The sequence below is a fragment of the Mustela erminea genome, chromosome 13 (genome assembly GCF_009829155.1).
Source record: "Mustela erminea isolate mMusErm1 chromosome 13, mMusErm1.Pri, whole genome shotgun sequence".
Taxonomy (NCBI): domain Eukaryota; kingdom Metazoa; phylum Chordata; class Mammalia; order Carnivora; family Mustelidae; genus Mustela; species Mustela erminea.
Window position 1 is genome coordinate 84,286,337 of NC_045626.1, and position 19,735 is coordinate 84,306,071.

General features: G+C 47.5%; 1 protein-coding gene across 1 annotated transcript in view; it reads right to left on the reverse strand.

The window, feature by feature from the left end:
- CCDC63 (coiled-coil domain containing 63) overlaps positions 1 to 19,467 on the reverse strand; it is a 32,581-nt gene extending 13,114 nt beyond the window's left edge. The window contains exons 1-8 of the mRNA XM_032311035.1: positions 19,337 to 19,467; positions 15,710 to 15,804; positions 15,143 to 15,312; positions 12,130 to 12,319; positions 8,178 to 8,297; positions 4,349 to 4,530; positions 3,116 to 3,297; positions 1,257 to 1,477 (exon numbers count right to left, since the gene is read on the reverse strand). Of these exons, the coding sequence (XP_032166926.1) occupies positions 1,257 to 1,477; positions 3,116 to 3,297; positions 4,349 to 4,530; positions 8,178 to 8,297; positions 12,130 to 12,319; positions 15,143 to 15,312; positions 15,710 to 15,718 (1,074 nt within the window). The 5' untranslated portion in view covers positions 15,719 to 15,804; positions 19,337 to 19,467. The remainder of the gene's footprint in view (positions 1 to 1,256; positions 1,478 to 3,115; positions 3,298 to 4,348; positions 4,531 to 8,177; positions 8,298 to 12,129; positions 12,320 to 15,142; positions 15,313 to 15,709; positions 15,805 to 19,336) is intronic.
- Positions 19,468 to 19,735: the final 268 nt, after the last annotated feature.

The window sequence follows — 19,735 nt, forward strand, 5'->3', positions numbered from 1 at the left end:
TCTATTATTGTCTATTAATAGTTTTCTTTCAATCAGTCAAATTGTGTTCATTTTATTATGTTCATCATTATTTTTACTGTTATTACTACTTCTCATCCTAAATAATAATACCCATTAAATCACAAGGTTGCAAGCTATGTTTGTCCTAATCCTCATAAAAATTAATTCACACTAGTAAATTAAAATATCTTCACCTATATTTGGGCTACTAGCTATCTGTGCATGACCAGTGCACCTGCACCATATTCAGGAGACAGTGACATTGCAAAAGGCTCCCTTCACCATACAAACAGCACGGGGACCCCCAATGGGAGGAGTTCTGAATTCCCAGTGGTGGTGACATTTGTGCGGGTCAGGACTAATGAGCAGTATTTGGTCAGAAGAAAAGCAGGAGTGGGGGAGGAAATGGCATGAAGAAAGCCTCAGAAGAGGGAAGTGCACAGGACAGCGGAGAATGGCAGCCATGGAGGGTACCTTTGGGGTCGTGAGAGGAGGTGAAACTGCCAAGGCAGTTTAAAGCCCAATTTTGAAGGGCCCGAGTGTCACACTAAGGAGTTTAGATTCTATGCTATACAGACAGTTCCAAAGGCTGTTTATGTGTGTTCTGGAGAGTAAGCAGCCCAAGGAGCCAGTAAAGTTTGGGAAACTCTGGTCTCAACAAAGGTAAATAGGTTTCTTTACTACAGGACTTGTCAGAGCCTTTACTATGCTCAAGTACATCAGTTCTCTTCAAGATGGATTGACCATCTTTCCTCAATTCTGTGAAGCTGTTGATTAATAGGGTTCAGCAAACTCTTAAGGCAAAGGGCCAGATAGTAGACATTTTAGGCATTTCAGGCCACATATGATCTCTCCTGTGTATATCCTCTTTTTATTTCTCCTTTTAACTCTGTAAAAATGTAAAAGCCATTCTTAGCTCATGGCCTGTACAAAAACCGACCACAGGCTGTATCCAGCCATGGCTCTAGTTTGGGGAACCCTGGATTATAGAACATGCCACGGATTATAAGTGTCACTATTGGGGGTGTGGGGGCAGGACCACATTGTGTGTTTGCGTCAACTGGAAGACAAAAACCAATTTCAGAAAGGTTAAAATGTAGGGAGGGTCCCTGGAGGAATATAGTGTTTCCCAAACCGACTAGACCTCACGGCCCTCTTTATAGGGCATCTCGAGGAGTGTTTCGAGGAAGCTGCTTTGAGAAAGGCTGTGGTGAGGATGTGCAGGTCCCAGGCCTAGGAAAGAAGAGCCACCTGACCTGGATTCTCTGGGTCTTCTTGTGCATCATCTCCATGTCATTGTTGAGCTCTGTGACGTATGTGAACCTGGCGAAGTTCTTCTCCTCCTTGGCCAGAAAGTCCTCGACAAGCTGATTCAGGTTCCCGTCCTCGGTCAGCTTGAGCAGCCTGAGGTGGGCTACCTCATAGCTCTCGAAACTCTCACCCTTGGTCTTCTTCCTGTGCTTCTTTCTCTTGAGAGCTAGAAAGGAGAAGCCGGCAACCGTGAATCTGAAGGGAAGTCTTTCAGAGCAGTGCTGGGCAGGGAGACATGCTCCGTAATATTGTCACTGTGCCCTGGGGAGGAGACTAGACTTCTCCAGGAGAGGGGGCAAGCGCTTTACTCCTTAGTCATGTCACAGATGTTTAACTGAGCATCTACTATGTGCAGACATTGTGCTGGACTCTGCAGACACAAAATCCCTGTCCCATGGAGCATGCAGTGGAGGAATCAGACAAAACGAGGAAAGAAAAGGAGATACCCATGTAAACAGAAGAAACACATCACCATGCTGTGGCTCCGGTCACAGAAGAGCAGTATCAGGGGCTGTGATGGGGGAGCTGTGTGGCGCGGCAAGGCCTCTCAAAGGAGGTGGCATCTGAGCAGGGTGAAGGTCAAGGAAATCTTGTTGGCAGGCTCAGACCTTGGCAAATTTAAGGAACTAAAGCCAAGAAAGTATTCCAAGCTCTGCTCTCTCCCACCTAATGCCTGTCACAGCCCCACCTTTCCTGAACTCAGTCTTGTCTCTGATTTAGCCTCCAAAGGGCCATCACAAAGATCTTTCTAGATCTTCCTAGGCACATCTGGCCCTGCGACTCCTTTACCTGTTGTTATTTAGAGAGTGAGAGGTGGGGTTTCTCAGAAACACACTTTTTGCAACGCCACAGTCCCAAATGAAAAGGCAGGAGGAGACAGGAGATGCTAAAAGAACAAAACACAAATACAGCTTCCACGGGGTGTGGTGGGGGGCTCTCTGAAGAGCTGACTTTTCAGTCTGTTCAGGAGAAAGTAAAAACAACAGCTGTGAGACTGCTGGCCTCAGAAAGGGCTCTTCTTGCAAGGTGGGCCCCTGGCCGTATCTGGGCACTTAAATGGTAAATGGTTCCGTGGATTGTTATCAGACATTCCCTCAATGCTAGGAGTGCCTCACTGTGGTTACACCGTGCAGATGGTGTGTATGGTTTATGCTGAACACGTGCTTTCCTTCCAGGAGGCTGAACTGGGGCACACAAGGGAGAGGACCCCTACATGGCCAGCCCCCAGTGAGATCTTAGGGATGGAGGCTCTAGTGAGCTCCCCTAGTAGATACCTCTTCATAAATGTCACAGGGGGATGCTGGAGCAATTAAACATGTCCTATGTGACTGCCCTGGGAGAAGATTCTGGAAGCTTGTGCCTGATTTTCTCCAGACTTTGCCCCATGTGGCTTTCCTCTTTGCTTGCGTGCGCTTTGGGTCCCTACCGCGTAGCCATGCATGTCACTGCATCCTGACTCTTGTGAATCTTCCTAGCCAATCACCAAAGCTGGGGACCCAACACCCAAGTCTGCTCCCCCAGACAATGGAAGGGGAGCCTCAGAGTAAGGACACAGCCTGTGGGTTAGGACACCCAGTTAAATTTGAATTTCAGACAAACCGTACATTTTGATCAAGTATAATTATGGCTTAATTGTAGATATGCAACAAATAACTTTTTACTTAATTTTAAAAATGTATTCACTGTTTATCTAAAATTTAAATTTAACTAGACATAGTTATTCGCTAAATTTGACAACCCTACTCAGAAGGACTTGGGCCCCCTCAGTTGAGAGAGAGTGACAAAGAATGCCTGGAGAGTGTACCTTCTTCCTTTTTGGCCTGCTCCTCGAACTCCAGACGGTCATTCAGCTTGATAAGCAAGAAAGACTTGAGCTTGGTCTCATGGGCATAGATGCGCTCCAGCTCTCGGATCTCCAGATTGTACTGAGAAATGTCCTTCTGCTGGCGGTCCTTCATGGCGGCCATCCGAGCCATGGCTTCCAGCCTGTGAGAGGTGGGGCCCAGTCTGGGTGTCCAGAGGCTCCCTTTCCCCTCCCTTCTCCCTACCAGAGTGGAGGGAATTGCTGCCGATGACCATCACTTCTTTTACTCATGGAGGCTCTGGGGATAGAGGCTCCTTACCTGAGTCACTGGAGCTGCCAGCTCTAGACCATAACCAGGAAATGATCTATCATCATCATCATCACCACCACCACTATGACCACCACCGCCACCATGACCATTATCACCACCACCACCACCATCACCACCACTGTCACCATCATCACCACCACCACGACCATCACTACCACCACCATCACCATTATCACCACCGCAACAACAATCACCGCCACCATCATCGCCACCAACATCACCATCACCACCACGACAACCATCATCACCACCACCACCACCGCCACCACAACCATCGCTACCACAACCATAACCTCCACCAATACCACCATGATCATCACAACCACCACCACCACCACTACCACCACAACCATCACCACCTCATCATTATCAGCACTTGTCAATTACTGTGGCCCAGCCAACCCTTATATACATATATTATTTAATCCTCACTAACCCCCAAAGCGTCCTACAATAATATAGTAGCGACAGAACCAGAATTCAAATCCCGATCTCTCCAACTCCAAAACCTATGCTCTTCATAGCCCAACTAATATTCCTCTTACCCCTACAAGTATGAAGCCAGGAGATAACCCAGGACTTAAAGCAGGGGCATCTGGAGGAGAGGACCCAGAAGAAAGGTTTGAATCTCAACCCTCTACTGTTTACCTAGCTCTCAGGTTCAGTATTTTGGCAGCTCAAAGCCTTCATATCCTGGTCTATAATAAAAGATGGCTATAACCACCCAGGCAGCTGTGAGGGTTGAATGATCCCCAGAGCATCAAGCACTGTGCCTGGCACACAGTCAGCCCTCAGAGTTATGATGAAGAGGTAAGATCCCTCAAGACACAAGCCCCACAGGCAGAGGTGCTCAGCAGGGGGCTAAGAGGCATCTCTGCCCCTACGGTCTCCCCCCAGCCTACCTCTGCTCATAGGCCTGGGCAGACTGCTCAATAGCCATATTCATGGTTTTCTTCTGCATCAGCAAGCGTCGCTGGAGGTGCTGGTACACGTTGTCATAAGCAGCCTTCTCGTACCGCAGGTCCTCGATCTCCTTCCGGAGCTTGGCATTGGTGGTCAGCATCTTGTCAAAGTGCACGGTGACCTGTGGGCAGGGCTGTGCTTCAAAACAGAGCTCCCTCCTGGGGCACGAGACAGGCTTCCAGAAGGCAGCCAAAGGGTGGGAAGGTCTCCCTGCCACCTCCCGCCAGAGGTCCAGAGCACAGAGGCTGGAGTGCTAGGTGAGAGGCTGAAGTTGGCCCCCAAATGGCTAAGTGGTCTTTTTTTTTTTTTTTTTTAAAGATTTTATTTATTTATTTGACAGACAGAGATCACAAGCAGGCAGAGAGGCAGGTAGAGAGAGAGAAGGGGAAGCAGGTTCCCCACTGAGCAGAGAGCCCGATGCGGGGCTTAATCCCAAGACCTTGAGATCATGACCTGAGCCGAAGGCAGAGGCTTAACCTACACTGAGCCACCCAGGCGCCATGGCTAAGTGGTCTTAGGCAAGTTTCTTGCTCCCCCCTCCCCAACTCCCTAAATTTTAAATTTCTTGATGACATTTATACTTAACTTCCAGTTTTTAGCAATGGCAGGGGAGAGGGGAAAAGGTAAATGACACCACAAGGAAACAATCAGCCGAATCCAGAACTTTCTATATCACAGCTGACCCAGACTCTTCAACTGGTTGATGGCTGGAAAAAGCTGTAGAGCACTGTTGGGGGCCGGATGGTTCTTTGTGGTGGGGAGTTATCCTGTGCTTGAAGTGTTAAAGAAGCAATCTCTATGTTCTACCCACTGAATGCCAGCAGCACAGCCCCCAACCCAGCTGTGACAAGCAAAAATGTCTCTTTGGATACAATGTCCCTTTAGGGGCAAAATCATCTCTGCTTGGGAACCACTGCTGTCAACCAGATAAATTTAGGAGACCTAATGATCACGTGAAACTTGATTGGCTCCGACTTTAAAAGACATTTTGGGGCCAGCCAGAGAAATTTTAAGGTGGGCAATATTAAGGAAATAGCATTAATTTTGTAAGGTGTGATATGGTTTCATGGCTATGAAAGAAAATGCTTGATCTTTAGAGATGCAAACAGAAGTATTTAGGGGTGCAATAGCACGATGTCTGTAATTTACCTTAAAATACTTCAGGGGAAAGAACAGTGAAACAAATATAGTAAAATGTTACCGATTATTAAATCTAAGTGATAGGCATGTGGGTGTTCATTATTTTATTCCCTCCACTTTTCTGTACATCTTATTAAATTTATCTTAAAAAAAGTTTTTTATGCAAAGTGCTCACGTAGACACGGAAAAGAAACAATGGCAGAAAATATTCCTAATGGATATAAAGTAGCTTCGATCAGAGTTTTCCAACGCATGTTCTGAGAAACTTTGGGTTTCTGCAAGAAGGGGGAAGGCGAGGTACGCCACCAGAATGCAAAATTTGAGAAGGTACTCGCTCTCCCAGTGTCAGCCCTGCATTTCCATGAGCCTAAGAAGGAGTGCCTCAAATTTTGCATCCTGGGCTCTTTACTTGCCTAGCCCTAGTCCTGGGCCTGTGTTTCTCTGTAGGATGTTTCTGTGGCCACCACACAATGGAAGGGAATCCAGGAACAGAATCATTCTTACTCTTTCTCTGTCTTCTACTTATCATTAAGAAGATATTGGTCATTAGTCCTTCACACTTTAGTGTGAATTTTACTCTAGGACTGTTGACATGCTACCTATCCTCCGATTGTGGGATAAAAATGGGAGGGCTCTCAGACCCCACTGAGTAAGTGGAGGAGGCTTTAAGTCCTGTGGTATTCTGGGACCCTGAAATAACCTTTAGAGATGGCTACCTAATCTACCAAAAGGCACAGCCAGACCTGGTCAGGGAAGGGGGTAAAGTGGACCCGTCTGAAAAGTAAAATAGCAGCACTCCTCTCAGAAATGAAAGAAGGGACATTACTATAGACCTTACAGAAATAAAAAGAATTACAAGACAATGTACTAAGAACAACTGTAAAACAACAAATTAGGATAACTGAGATGAAATGGACAAATTTCTAGAAAGAAACAAACTACTTAATTGACTCAGGAAGAAACAGAAACTCTAAATAGATCTATTACAAAAAAGCACAGCTCTGTAGACAAATCATCATTAAATCATGAATGCAAAAAAGAAAATCATGCATGCATTTGTTCCTTCATTCATTTGTTCATTCCATCAATAGATGTTTGCTAAGTACCTACTCTAAGCTGCACACTGTACTGGGCATTAATGATTCTTAACCAAGGGGACCTTCAGTTTCACCGAGGTTGTTTAATAGTACAGAAACCTGGGTCTAAGCCTTACAGGTTCTGATTCAAAACCAGTGAATCTAGAGAATTACTGACTCAAAACCAGGAATCTACTTTTTAACACACATCCTAGGCCCTCTGAGACATGGGTGCAAATCACTGGGCATGGATATTAAAAAGACACTGCCTTGCATTCAGTCCGCTTCCAGGTAACTGGGAGACAGAAATCAGATCCAATTAACTTCAGCCATCCCTGGTTAAAGCCTAGTGGTCAGAGTTTGGGGGAAGGTAAGTGCTTTGTATAGTGAGGCACTGACCGGCTTCCCTCCAAATCAATTCACTTGTCCTCTCTCCTGGATTGTGTTGTGGGAACTGTTATTTCACTAGTCAGACTGGAATGGGTTTGTATGTGCTCAGCATTCTTTCTTCCCTTCTTTTTGCTTTTTTACCACTTCTTCTCAGCTCTCAGTCCACATTGTTGGATAGAGCTGTCCTCTCTTGACTTGGGGGAGGGGGGAGTAATCCAAAGGTAATCATGTGACTCAGGTCCATGTATTCTTCTGAGCACAGTGATTGACTGAGGGATGAACACTTGATCCAAGATGGCTCAATGGGAACCCTCCCTGGAACTTGTGATTGAACTCTTAGGAAAGAGATGGTCCTTTTCTGCTGGTGTTTGTTCACATTGGGGGCTGCCCAAGAATTAAGTCATCTCCATCCAAAGAAGAGATGGACAGAAAAAGTATCCTGAAGACACGTTTGGAGCACCTGGATCCAGCTATGCCTGAAGGCCCCCCTTTTGCCCCTAAATTTTTCTGCTCTGTGGGCAATTCATTTTTTATGTGTGTGTGTGTGTGTGTGTGTGTAAGCCAGTTCATAATTCAGAGACCCCTGCTTAATGCACAAAGTCACTATAAATTGAAGTGATCAGGAAACATCACTTTTCTCTTTACCAAGTTATGCATGTCTATGCTGAATATTTCCTAGAGACAATATCAACAACAACCAAAAAGCACTAGGTCTAATAGAGGCATGAGCAGATTGCAATGGGGGAAGAAAGTCTTACTAATTCTCTTGCTGAAGGGTAATATTTGAGTTGCTTTTTTAAAATGAGCAAGTTTTTAAGTCAAGGCACTAAAAATAGTCATCCCGGGAGAGGTGGGGGATTAGAATAGAGGACGTGGGGGCAACAGCATGGTGCATAAAGTGCGGAGAGCAAGAAGGAGAAAGGCACCTTGGGTAACAATGGGCCGAGTGGGTGGAACAGAGTGGGTGGAACAGAGTGGGTGGCACAGAGTGGGTGATGAGTCTAAAAGGCTGCCTGTCTTGTATGAACGCCATTAGTTCACCTTCTCCTGACTCAACCAACAGGATGGGTAGGTTCTGCTAATGGCTCCACAGACATCATTCTCTACTCTGAGCAAGAGAAGGCAGAGCTGTTTGCAAAGCTGCAGAGAACACCTTACGTACAAGATTCAAACGGGTTTCCAGAGCGTGGATCTGCTTCTGCAGTTTCCGGGGGTCATTGGCTTCCTGTATCTTTGCGAAGATCTGTTTTTGGTTTGTAATTTTTTTTTCCATCTGAACAATCTGGAAAAAAAAAAATGAAGAGAGAGAAAGAAAACCTCCAGCTGTGTTAAATTAACATCTGTATGGGTACAAATTATACAGTTCACTAATGTAAGCATGCTAAAATAAAAACTGCAATGTTCCTTCTTTTCCTACAAATAGAATTTTAATTTCTTTCTTGAATGCATGTTCAACTCAACTACACTTAGCCAGTTTGGGTAAAATGAGGCAATTTAGAGGTTTTGCTTTTACCTGCGCACATGAATTTCACTCACCTTTTGGTCCAAGCTTCTTTTGGTTGGGTTTCATATCACCTGTGGCCAAAAGGATTCCTCACACACCAGGCCCTTAGGATCATTGATTCTGACTTCAAGTAAGTGACATACACTCTTGCCATAGCTGGCAGGAAAGAATTTGGGTCTACCCCAAACCAATGATAAGAATTTCATTTCCCTTTGCCAGTGATTGATCTAGAAGTAGATATATACTCTAGCCCTGGCCAATGAAGGAAAATCAGCTGGAAAGATTTTGTGAAATATTCTTTTCCTCATTAGAGTGTAAGAACCTGCCCCTCAGCCCTTCTTCACATCACTGAATGTGATGATATGAGAAGCCACACCAGCTACGCTTTGGCAGCCATCTTGAGACCAAGAGGATCAGAGAGAAAAAGACCAACCATCCTTACAGAGCTACTAAAAAAAATTCCTGGAATGACCTTTGTCCAGACAGACTTATGATGTGAGAAAAACAAACTTCTATTCTTCCAGCCACTTCCAGTCAAGAACTACATTGCTTGTAGCCCAATCTGTTCTCACCAGTACATCAAACAAGATGGCCGCTCAGATGATCAGGCATCAAGGGAACCACTGGGACTCATAATCTCATAAGGCATGTAAAGGCTGTTTAGGAGTGATACTAGCAGCCAGGCTTTGGTTCAAGTCAGTCAGAAGTCTGTTCTGTTTGGTGCTCCTCTCCTGGGCTCTGCACAGGCAGCACCCAGCACCTTCAACACAACGTTGGCTCAGTAGATGGGGGGGCAGCCTCCCGGGCCTCCAGCGTTGCCTGTCCTGAAGGCATACCCGCCCCTGCCTGAGCTGACCCAGAGACCTCAGGCTCCAGCTCCTCTTCAAAGGAAGGTGTAGGTCAGCGCGTCCCAGTGGCTCCTGTGATTACATTCAGCCTCCTATTCCCTTCGGTGCCTTTATATCAGATGTTGCTTTGGTGATGCTGAGAGTAATTAGGCCTTTAATTTGTCTTTGGGAAGACAAAGACAAGGCCACCAACAGGAATATGTTGCCTATGTGAGGTGCCCTCTTCAGCATAAAGGCACAGGCTTATTTGCTTTTTGAGGCCAGGCAGGGACCCGGGAGGTCCCTGCCTCCAGTGACCTCTAGCAAGGAAGCAGCTCTGGAAATTGTGAGGTGGGCACAGCAGCAGGGGGTTCTGGGACCTGCCCACCCTGAGATGGAACTCAGCAGAGAGGGTTTTTGTACAGGTCAGTGAGAACCATATTCTCTTGAGGATCCCAACATAGTTGGGATGCCTGGGTGGCTCAGTCAGTTAAGCATCAGTCTTCAGCTCAGGTCGTGATCCCAGGGTCCTAGGATCGAGTCCTGCCTCGGGCTCCTTGCTCAGTAGGGGGCCTGCTTCTCCCTCTGCCTGCTGCTCTCCCTGCTTGTGCTCACTCTCTCTGACAAATAATAATCTTTTTAAAAAGTAGCTTGCCTACTGTTTCTGAGGACCCACATCCCCATCTTTTCTTCAATTTTCCACTTTCTTCACTGTTATTGCCTTTCTCTTTCATTCATATAATCATTCATTCATTCATTCATTCACTCATCATCGATTATTAAACACCTGCTCTGTGCCAGACAACAAAGGGTATGATGGCAATCAGGACAGTATGATGGTTTCTGCCCTCACAGAAACTTACAACCTAGGGCTGGAAACAAGCTATAAAGCAAAGTTCGTCCTGGGAAAAGGGAGATAAATAAAGTATTTTGGACACGGACAGCAGGGGCATCTGGAGAGGAAATGAAGAGACAACCCTCTGGCAGAAAGAGCATTTGGGCTGAGACCTGAAGGATGAAGAGGACCTCCCCAAGCAGAGAAGATAGGGAAGGGCAATCCAGGCAGAAGGAACAGCAGGTGCAAAGGCCTGCAACTGAGAGAAAGCACTATGGGCTCATGAAAGTGGCCAGTGTGGAAAGAACACGGGGGCAGGGGTGGGGAGGGCAGGAGTGAAGGTGGGAGGGGCAGGAGGGACCCAAGGCAGCCGAGCCAACAAACCAAACCATTAGAGTTTGGCTCTGAGCTCAAGAACAATAGGAAATTACTAAAGGGTTGGAAGCAGAGGAAATATGGGATGATAGTTCCAGATTCTCTGTCAGTAAATACTTATTGAGGACCTACTACGTGCCAGGCAATGGGATAGGCGCAGGATGGGTAGAGAGAGGAACAAAACAGACATGGTCCTTGCCATTCCTGGAGGTGACAGGTTAGAGACAGATGACTCCTGTGTTAAAGTCTAATTACCACTGGGAGAAGGGCTATGAGGGACATGACATGGGATGTCATGAGCGGAGGTAAGGGAGTTTGGGGAGATCTTCTGTTTGCCCCCACAAGGTTCATTCTCCACTCTATCCCACCCACCTGGTTCTGGGCCCCAGGAGGCTGATCCAGAAGGAGCCCATGATGACTCCCTTGCACTGGGCGAGAAGAAAGAGGCTGGGGTATTTATTGCCCCGGCTTGCTCTCTGTCTTCAGGTTCCAGAGTGTTTGCCTTGCCCACTGCGGCTAACCCTACAGGGTTTTCAGTGTCCCTACTCTGGGCTCACACCCTTGTAAATAGAGCCTTATAAAACTCTTCTCAAAGTACTATTGAGCATACTTTATTTATTTGTTTGTTTGTTTGTTTGTTTATTTTGGCCAGGAACCTAACTAATGCAAGGGGGATACACTTTAATCAGGAGAAAGGGTACAGAAAAGGCGTTCCTGAGAAAGTCACATTTAGGCTGAGCCATAAAGGACAAGAAGCAGGGATCAGGGTAACATGTGCAAAGGCCCCGAGATATGAACAGTTTTTGCATATTTGGAAAAAGACAAGTGTTCTGCAGCTGAGGGAGATGAGTTGAGAAAGGAATGACATGGGATGAGGACAGAGGGGCAGGCTGGGGCTAGACCACACAGGAGCTTTCAAGCCATAGTAAGGGATAGGACCATTAACACGGCGCAGCAAATGTCTCCAGCTCTTTGCCTTCTGGATACACACACTTCCATTTGTGGATGGGTGGAGTTGACCATTTAGGGGATGGGCCGTTGGAGTATATATGGATTTGGTAGACAATTTTGAGCCTCTGGGTCATGGGCAGAAGTGACGTGCCACTCCCAGGATGCCGTATTCAATTGCCAGTATGAGACTCTCCAGAACTCTCTTTGTCACGACATCTAGCGATATTCAAGATGGTGGATACCCCATCCGCCTGGTCCCAGATGAGAAGATACAAGAGCCCATAGCCAATCCATGAGAGACACAGCATGAACAGGGAAGAACCCTCTATTGTTTTAAACCACTGAGTTGAGGGTGGGGGTATTAATTGCTGCATAACTTAACCTCTCCTGATCGGCACAGTAGGGTTGGGAATTTACTCTGAGTGGAGAGGGAAGGTGCTGGAAAACATAGTGGAGGAATGGACTGGAGAGTAGAGGTCACAAGGCTGGGGAGGAAGCTCGGTCACTTTTAGAACATGGGGCATGAAATCTGGCCAAAGGCATCATGGGTACCCCCCCCCCCCCCACATTCCAGCCCCCTCCTCCCCACACTCCAGTTAACCCTCCAAGGGAAAGACCACACCTTCTCATCCAGTTCTGCCAACAACACTTTCATTGATTTAATCAGGGTCTCATAGTCGTCCTTGGTCTGCAGCAGGAAACACAGCTCCATGTAGTTTTTCTCATTCAGATCCAAGTTCTTTGAGGACTTGATGAGACCCAAAAGCAGAGTGATCTCATCCTGCTCTTCCTGCAGGGCCTTGATTTCCTTGCTGTTGGGAAAGCAGCACGTCATTAACCCTGCAGCCGGGAGTTCACACCCTGCGCCCCGGAGTTCACCTCACTCTGCGGCTCCAGGCTCTTTAGCGCTGCAAGCACAGGCAGACAAATCACCTCCCTCCCTGGAGGGTGGCAGGGGGCTTTCTGCAGGTCTCAGGTCCGGGTCCAGAGCAACCCCAAAGCTCTGCCCCCTCGCTAGGGGGCCTTTTCTTCCTAGGGAACAATTTGCAGCTGTGCCTGTCAAAACCCATTACCTACGGGGGTGGGGGGGGTGTTCTTTCTTTTGCCAGCAGCTCACAGGCATCTGTCTGATTTTGCTGACTTTCTTTCTAGACTTCACAGCCAATTATCTCTGGTAATGAGAGGCAAGCCCATCAGGCAGGCATTTTCAATTTCGCATCAACACAGAGGTGCGCAGTAACCTCCAACCTCCCCCAGTTTCTCTACGCAGGGTGCTAATGATTTATGAAATCGGCTGACATGAGTCTCCTCCTCTCTCTCCCTCTCCCTCCTCTGGAGAGGACAGTGGTAGGACTGTGGACAAACAGGGATTTTTGAATGAAAAAAGGCTCAGGCAATGGCAAATGAACAATGGGAAATGGCGCTGAGGCCGAGTTTCTGGCAAAGTTTGAGCACCTGACACAGCAGACAGCGTGGTCCACAGCCTAGCTGCCTCGATGTCCTTTGGAAGCTTGGAAAAGTGCAGACGTTCAGGCCCAACCCAGGACCTATTGAATCAGAATCTGCTTTTTAACAAGATCCTCAATCAGGCATATGCACATTTTAAAAAAGATTTTATGTATTGGAGAGAGAGCAAGAGCAAGGAAGAGGGAGAGAGAGAGAGCGAGCCCAGAAGGAGAACCAGGCTCCCCGCTGAACAGGGAGACCCATTCTGGGCTGGATCCCAGGACCCTGAAATCATGACCTGAGCCGAAGGCAGACGCTTAACTGCCACCCAGGTGCCGATGTTCAGTAGAATTTCTATAATGACAGGAATGTTCTCTATCTACTGTCCAACAGCATCCACCAGGCACCATCAAGTGTTGTTGGGCACTTGAAATGTGGCTAGTGAACTTGCAATGTGGCTAGTGAACTTGAAATGTGGCTAGTGCAAGTGAAGAACTGAATTTTTAATCTTCTTTCATCAACTACAAATGTACATAGCCACACGTGGGAGCGTACCCCTAATTCTAGAGCTGCTTGTCTTCTAAACCAGCTGGGACCTTTCTCCCCCTCTTAAACCCTTCTTGGGAGGGGGGTCTTTGTTAAGATGAAGAGAAAAAAAGAGCAGGAGAGTCCACCAGAGTTGGGAGTTCGGAGGGCACAGTAAAAGCAAAAGGAAGGTTTGTCTGTCTCATCAGCAGGGCTGGGACTGGGGGTGAGGTGCCCCTAAGTTTAAGGAAGCCTTCACTCTTGGGGGGTACAGGTGCAGGACGAGCACTGAGGAAAAAGCACCTCCTTAAATACTGCAACCTCACTGAGCTCTTCTGAGTCCTGGCCCCTTTACAGGTGTTGCACTAGAAGAATCTAAGATCTCTACTTTTCCACCCACTTCCTTTCAGGTCCATCACAGTGAAACCAGATCAAATGGACTGGGTAAAAGTAGAACTAAGGGTAAGATTTAAGAAAACTGTCAGAGACCCACCAGGGAGGAGGCTTTTCCTGATGCTCACCAGGGGTAGGCTGTGAATCAGGCCTACCAGGCACAGAAGTGCAGGTTGTGGACTGCACCATCCAAAGGGAGTTCTATCTGCTTGAAAAACAATCATTGATTCCTTGACTTATTATACTTTACTGGGGGATGCTTCATCTTGTTCGAAAAAAATCCCTACGTAATGACAGTGTTTCCAACAGATGGCAGTAAAGTGTCTTAAGAAAGGGTGCGTTTTTATAATTTACATGAATCTCCCCTATGGACTAGCTCTGTGTGAATTAAATCTACTGAAAATCTGAACCACCCCACTTCCCCTACCCTCTGAACTTCACACAACATCCAAGATTTGTTTTTAATAATTTTCTTTCTAATAATGGGAAGTTTCTGTCTGTATAAATGTTACGGCTGTAACTAAGGAATTACATTCCTTTGAAGGGAATCTGAAGATATTTGTTTATTCAACCCCAGGGAACACTTTTCTATTGTCTAAAAAAGCTATCCACATCATAATTTCTAGGACAACCCAATTTCAAATATTTGTTCTTGCAGATTCCATAACGACGCACAGCAGGAAACATCTTTTGGGATAGCCGCAGCCTGGCGATTTCCTCCTCTCTGGTAACCCCTCACTCCAGTTGCTAGAACCATGGTAGCAAACCTCAAGAGCCATTTTTGTATGCTAAGGCCCAGTTCCCGCCCCCTGGCCACAGCTGATTGGGCCAGGCGTAGACACCTGACCAAAGCTAAGCCAATCAGATTCCCCCCTTCCTGGGAGCATGGGATTCTAATTGAGTCACCGCAGCCGTGGCCTCTGGGTGTTGTCCTGGGTAGCTCAGGAGTTGGGGCAGCCATCCTCCACCAGCCAACGCTGAGATGAAGACGCGGAACAACAAAATCCACGTGTAGAAAGAAACAGGAACCGGAAGTTTCCATTTGGGTCCTTCCCTGAGACATGGGCGTCCTGCTCCCCCTTGGGGCCCAGCTGACAGGCTGGCTTCTGAGAATAAATCCCCCCTGCCACTGAAGCTGTCCCACCTAGGTACCCAGGAGGGCTTCAGAATCAGATCCCCGCCCGGAGGCGACATGAGAAGGCAAACTGCATGAAACCAAATCCAAAGTTTTCTCCAAGTTCACTCAGTATGAAACTCTGAACATCACTTACCGCTGGTTCGAGATCTTCTGCTGGGAACGGAAGTTAAAGGACTTCCGACTTTCCACCATCTTCCTGAACTGCTGCTTCAGCTTCCGAAGCTCAGCCTCAGCCAGCTGCTCTTTGACCTTCTCCGAAGGTTCCGGGATGGTTTCGGAGCTTTTTCTCCTGTGCTTCTTTGGCTGGGTGAGATGAGGAGAGGCATTGAGCAACTGGTTAAGTGATCAGAGAAGCCTACATGTCAGCTCAAGGGCAGAGGGCAGGAGGGCATCTGGGGGCAGGACTAGAGGTGGAAGATCACCCTTGGGTGATGTCAACTGCTTATCTGTTACACGGAAAACCTGCTCTGGGTTGCCAGGGTAGAGAGGAGGCTGGGCCTCATTATTGCATACTGAAGAGGCGGCCTTGCTGTGTGACCTTGGGTCAATCACTTAACGTCTCTGAGCCTTCAGTCTCTCATCTATAAAATGGGTGCATATAGATTTGTTTTCAGGATTAGATGAGCTAATATGTGTATTTAGCGGCTATCACAGTGCCTGACCCACAGGAAGCGCTCCATACACAAGAGCTGATACCTACCATCGGCATCTTGAAGGACTTGTGCTTTCGCTATGCTTAGACACCGGGTAGGTCAAAGCCAGTGAGTGCTCCTCTCTCTCTGTCTCTGCAATGTCCTGTCCACATCGGCAAAAGGAAGACAATGTGTGAGCTACCCGGCTGGCAGTGTGGGACCCAGTGGCCCCTTTTCCCGTCGCCACCCCCTGCAGTCCTTTCCTCCTCCCACTACTTTGGCACATGTGGAGGACACGGCAGATGGCGGCCCGGGTGTGAGAAGAGCCTTCTTCTTCTTCTTCTTCTCTCTTTTTTTTAATAAGCAATGCAAGCCTGAAACCCGTTCCTCTCACAATTTATTATTAGGAGCCAGGCAGATGGTTCTGGCATATTGGTTACCCTCCTGCTCCCTGTGTTCCAGAAGAAGAGGGGGCAAATGGCATCAGGGCAATGTGACCTCTGATGGGTTAGTCCATGCAATTAGTCCAGCATCAGCTTCAGCTAAGGATAGAATGCACACTTATATACACCTGCCTTTTAAAGCAGGATCCAGAGGTACCAAGAGGCACTTTTATCAAGTCATAACTTGAACTTCATCTGGGCCATGAATTCAGAGGAGGGGAAGACAATGTTAACCCTACAAGACCCGGAGGGCTGTGAGATCCACGGCACCCCGACTCCCAGACTTGAAGGGCTAGATTTCTAAAGCAGAAACTTCTAGCTTTGCCACCCACTGAGGGTGGGTGGGCAGTCCAGTGGGTTAAAGTATTAGTTGTGTCAATCATCAGATCTCGGCAAAAATTCCTCCTCCTCCACTTACTAACCTTGGGCAAGTCATTTCCGTCCTCTGGGCCTCATTTCCTCCTCTGGAAAATAAGAGAAGTTCTAGAAGGCACCTCATAGGTTGGGAAGCCTTAAGGCACCTCACTGAGCCTGGCACATAGTAAGTGCTCAGCAAACAGGCTGGAATGATAATGGTATTGTATGGAGTGTTTCATCTGGTGAAGGTCCAGTGTAGTAACTGTTTATGAGGGCTGAGGAGAGTGCGGTATTCCTCTAGCTTCTGGTGACAACACCTGGATTTGTTCTGGGAAACCACCCTCACCTTCACTTGCAGTCATTTTTTGACCCTGGGACTGACCCCACCCCTTCCTATCAGCTTGGAATATGTGACTCTGGAAGGGCCAATCAGAATGCCAGATCCCTAGCTTATCTGCATAATCCCCACCCCCCCAACCCCGTCAGGGTGATCATTATAGGGTTGGGAACTTGACACAGACTCATCCCAGCAGAACGAATAGTGGGGTTTAAACTTGGAACACTCAGAAGAGAAGGATTTTGTTTCCTGCTGCTCTTGAACCTATTGAATGAGGTAGAGAGTGGCTGGCAACGTTCTTGCCTCTGCAGGGAGCCTGAAAATAAAGCTAACATGGAGAAGACAAAAATGGTAAGAGATTGAAACTTGGGGACATCATCCAAACCCCTGGACTTAACCAAGCCTGAAAGATGCCTCTGGGTCATATCTAGTTACACAAATAACATACTCTCTTAAAACAATCTGAGAGGAGTTTTCTATTGCTTGTAACCAAATGAGTTCTCCTGCCCAAAGTGCTTAATTCCATTAGCACACAGACTAAACCCCTACCGTGTGCTAAACATTTTAGGGAATCCAGTGGTAAGTCGGCCTTCAAGGTGATATGAATTTTGTCTAGGGTAATACAGTGGAAAGGGCTCTACAAAGGAAATAAATTTTAATTTGGGTTTTGAAGGATGAATAGGAGTTCAACAAGAGGAGAAGAAAAGTGGGGAAGGAATTCTGGGTAGAAATTACTAGCTGGCCCAAGGTTGAGAGGCAAGTGGATGAAAGGAATATTCAGAGTGGTGTGTGATCTAATATAAGTGGTGACATCCAGGGAGAAGTGATTGGCAAAGAAGTCTGGAAAAGTCTGGAGGTTCCTTAAAAGCAAGAATATAATAAGATCAGTGTGTAGGAGAGCTCAGGGTGGGGGTAGAGGACGTAGCAGGATTTACTCGACTGATATGGCTTAGGCAAAAGATACTCGCTTTCGGACCTCTTTCTATTTATGAGTTTTACGCAGCTCTAATTTCATATTGCCCAGGAGCTTTTCTATGTTCAAGGGCTCTTCTGGACCTAAGTGAATCTGTGATACACCTTTCTAAAAGCAGGACTCAAGTAAACATGACAATCAATGACAGTATGATTCTACCTCTCCGAGCCTCAGTCTCCTCATCTTTTGAATGGGGATACTCATACCGAACTCTCGGCATAAACTAATGTGTATAAAGCTCTTAGCACAGTGCCTAGCACATAACAGGTGTTTGATGAATGTACCTTGTTTGTGAATCAGGACTGTCAAGTATCAGTTTATCTTGCCCTTGAGTTATTTGGTTGTGTTGTGTGTTTTTCCCGGGGAACTGGAGGCACCATCCACTTCCCACCTTTTTGCTGATACCCACTCCACACACCCGAGCCAGGCTCCCCTAGAGAGCTAGGCTCTCCCTAGCTTCCAGACACCAACATAGGTCTTTCTCTGTCTGTGCCCCCTGGGCTGGGCCCACTGTGTTCCCTACAGAGAATCATCCCCATTCTCACAGCTGAGCCTTCAGAGCCCCACCAGTATTCCAGCCCCTGGCTCACCTCTCTCTCATTCCAGGGTCTCAAACTTGAGGCCTATGGGTGGGTTCAACCTTCTTTCCATCCTGTTTAGCAAGCAGTGTTTTTTTTTTAATTTTTTAAAAGATTTTATTTATTTATTTGACAGAGAGAGATCACAAGTAGGCAGAGAGTTAGGCAGAGAGAGAAGGGGAAGCAGGCTCCCCGCTGAGCAGAGAGCCCGATGCAGGACTCAATCCCAGGACACTGGGATCATGACCCCAGCCGAAGGCAGCGGCCCAATCCACTGAGCCACCCAGGCGCCCCTTAGCAAGCAGTGTTTTAAAATACGAATGTGGGTATTGTACTCACTCTCCTGGCTGCAGACTTCACTGCTCCCTAGTGCCTACCTAACTCCTCTCTCCAATTCCCACATTCTCTGCAACTGCCCAGAGCTAGCAGGAATTTGACTTTGCGATTCCAGAGAGGAAGCTCAAAGCCTGCCCTCAAGCACATGCCCTCCGCTTCCCTGGGCTTCAGTCCAGCCACTACAGCATCTATAGTCTGGGGCACAGGATAAGCTCTTAGCAAATAAGTGTTTGAATGAATGAAGAGATCACCTTTCCCAACTAACATTTAATTAGCAGGGGCAGGGAAGGCAGGCTCCTCCTCTGCTGCTGAATTTTTACAACTGTCATTAAAGGAAAAGCCAGACCCATGACTGCATGGGTTATAAAATGCCAGGTCTGAGAGAGGAGCCTATAAAACCTGAACAAAGGCTGCCCAACCTGGTGGTAAGTTAAAGATGTACTTGGGGCATTAGCCAAGTACGGGTACAGAAAAACAGTTTTTTTTTAATGGGATATTTATAGGGTGAAATGGGAGTTTGTTGAACTTTCTTGAAGTTATTTTACGCATTGTAGTTTATGTTTAATTGAGGGAGCTTATGATATTTTCCAGCTTTAGGGCAGCTTAAAGGAAATGGGCTGGGGGCCGCCACCAGCAGGGGGAGCTGTGGAGCAGCAAGTGGTGAAACTTACCCGGGGCCGCCAGCCCCAGCTGCGTGTCAGATGGCGGGGGCAGTTCCGAGGGCACCGAGACCAATGCTCGCTGCGCGGCCCCGCTGCACCCACCCCCAGCCCCGCGTCTGGAAGTTCTCGGAGCCCTGGAACTGGCGCCTTTGTGACCCGCACAGACAGGCGTTCTTCCCTGGAAGGCTCTGGAAGAGAACCCAAGCGAATGGCGAGAAGGTCGACGGTGGAGGACTGACACACCTCTCAGCGACCCCTTTCCAGAGTAGCTACCTTCACGTTAGTCAGTAACAGCCACTCCCACCGCCACTCAGTCGCCATCTCAGGGGCTCCCTCATCGCTGGCACCTGCATTCACACTCTCCCCACAGCCTTACCGCAGCTGCGATGGGTACACCCTCCACACGCA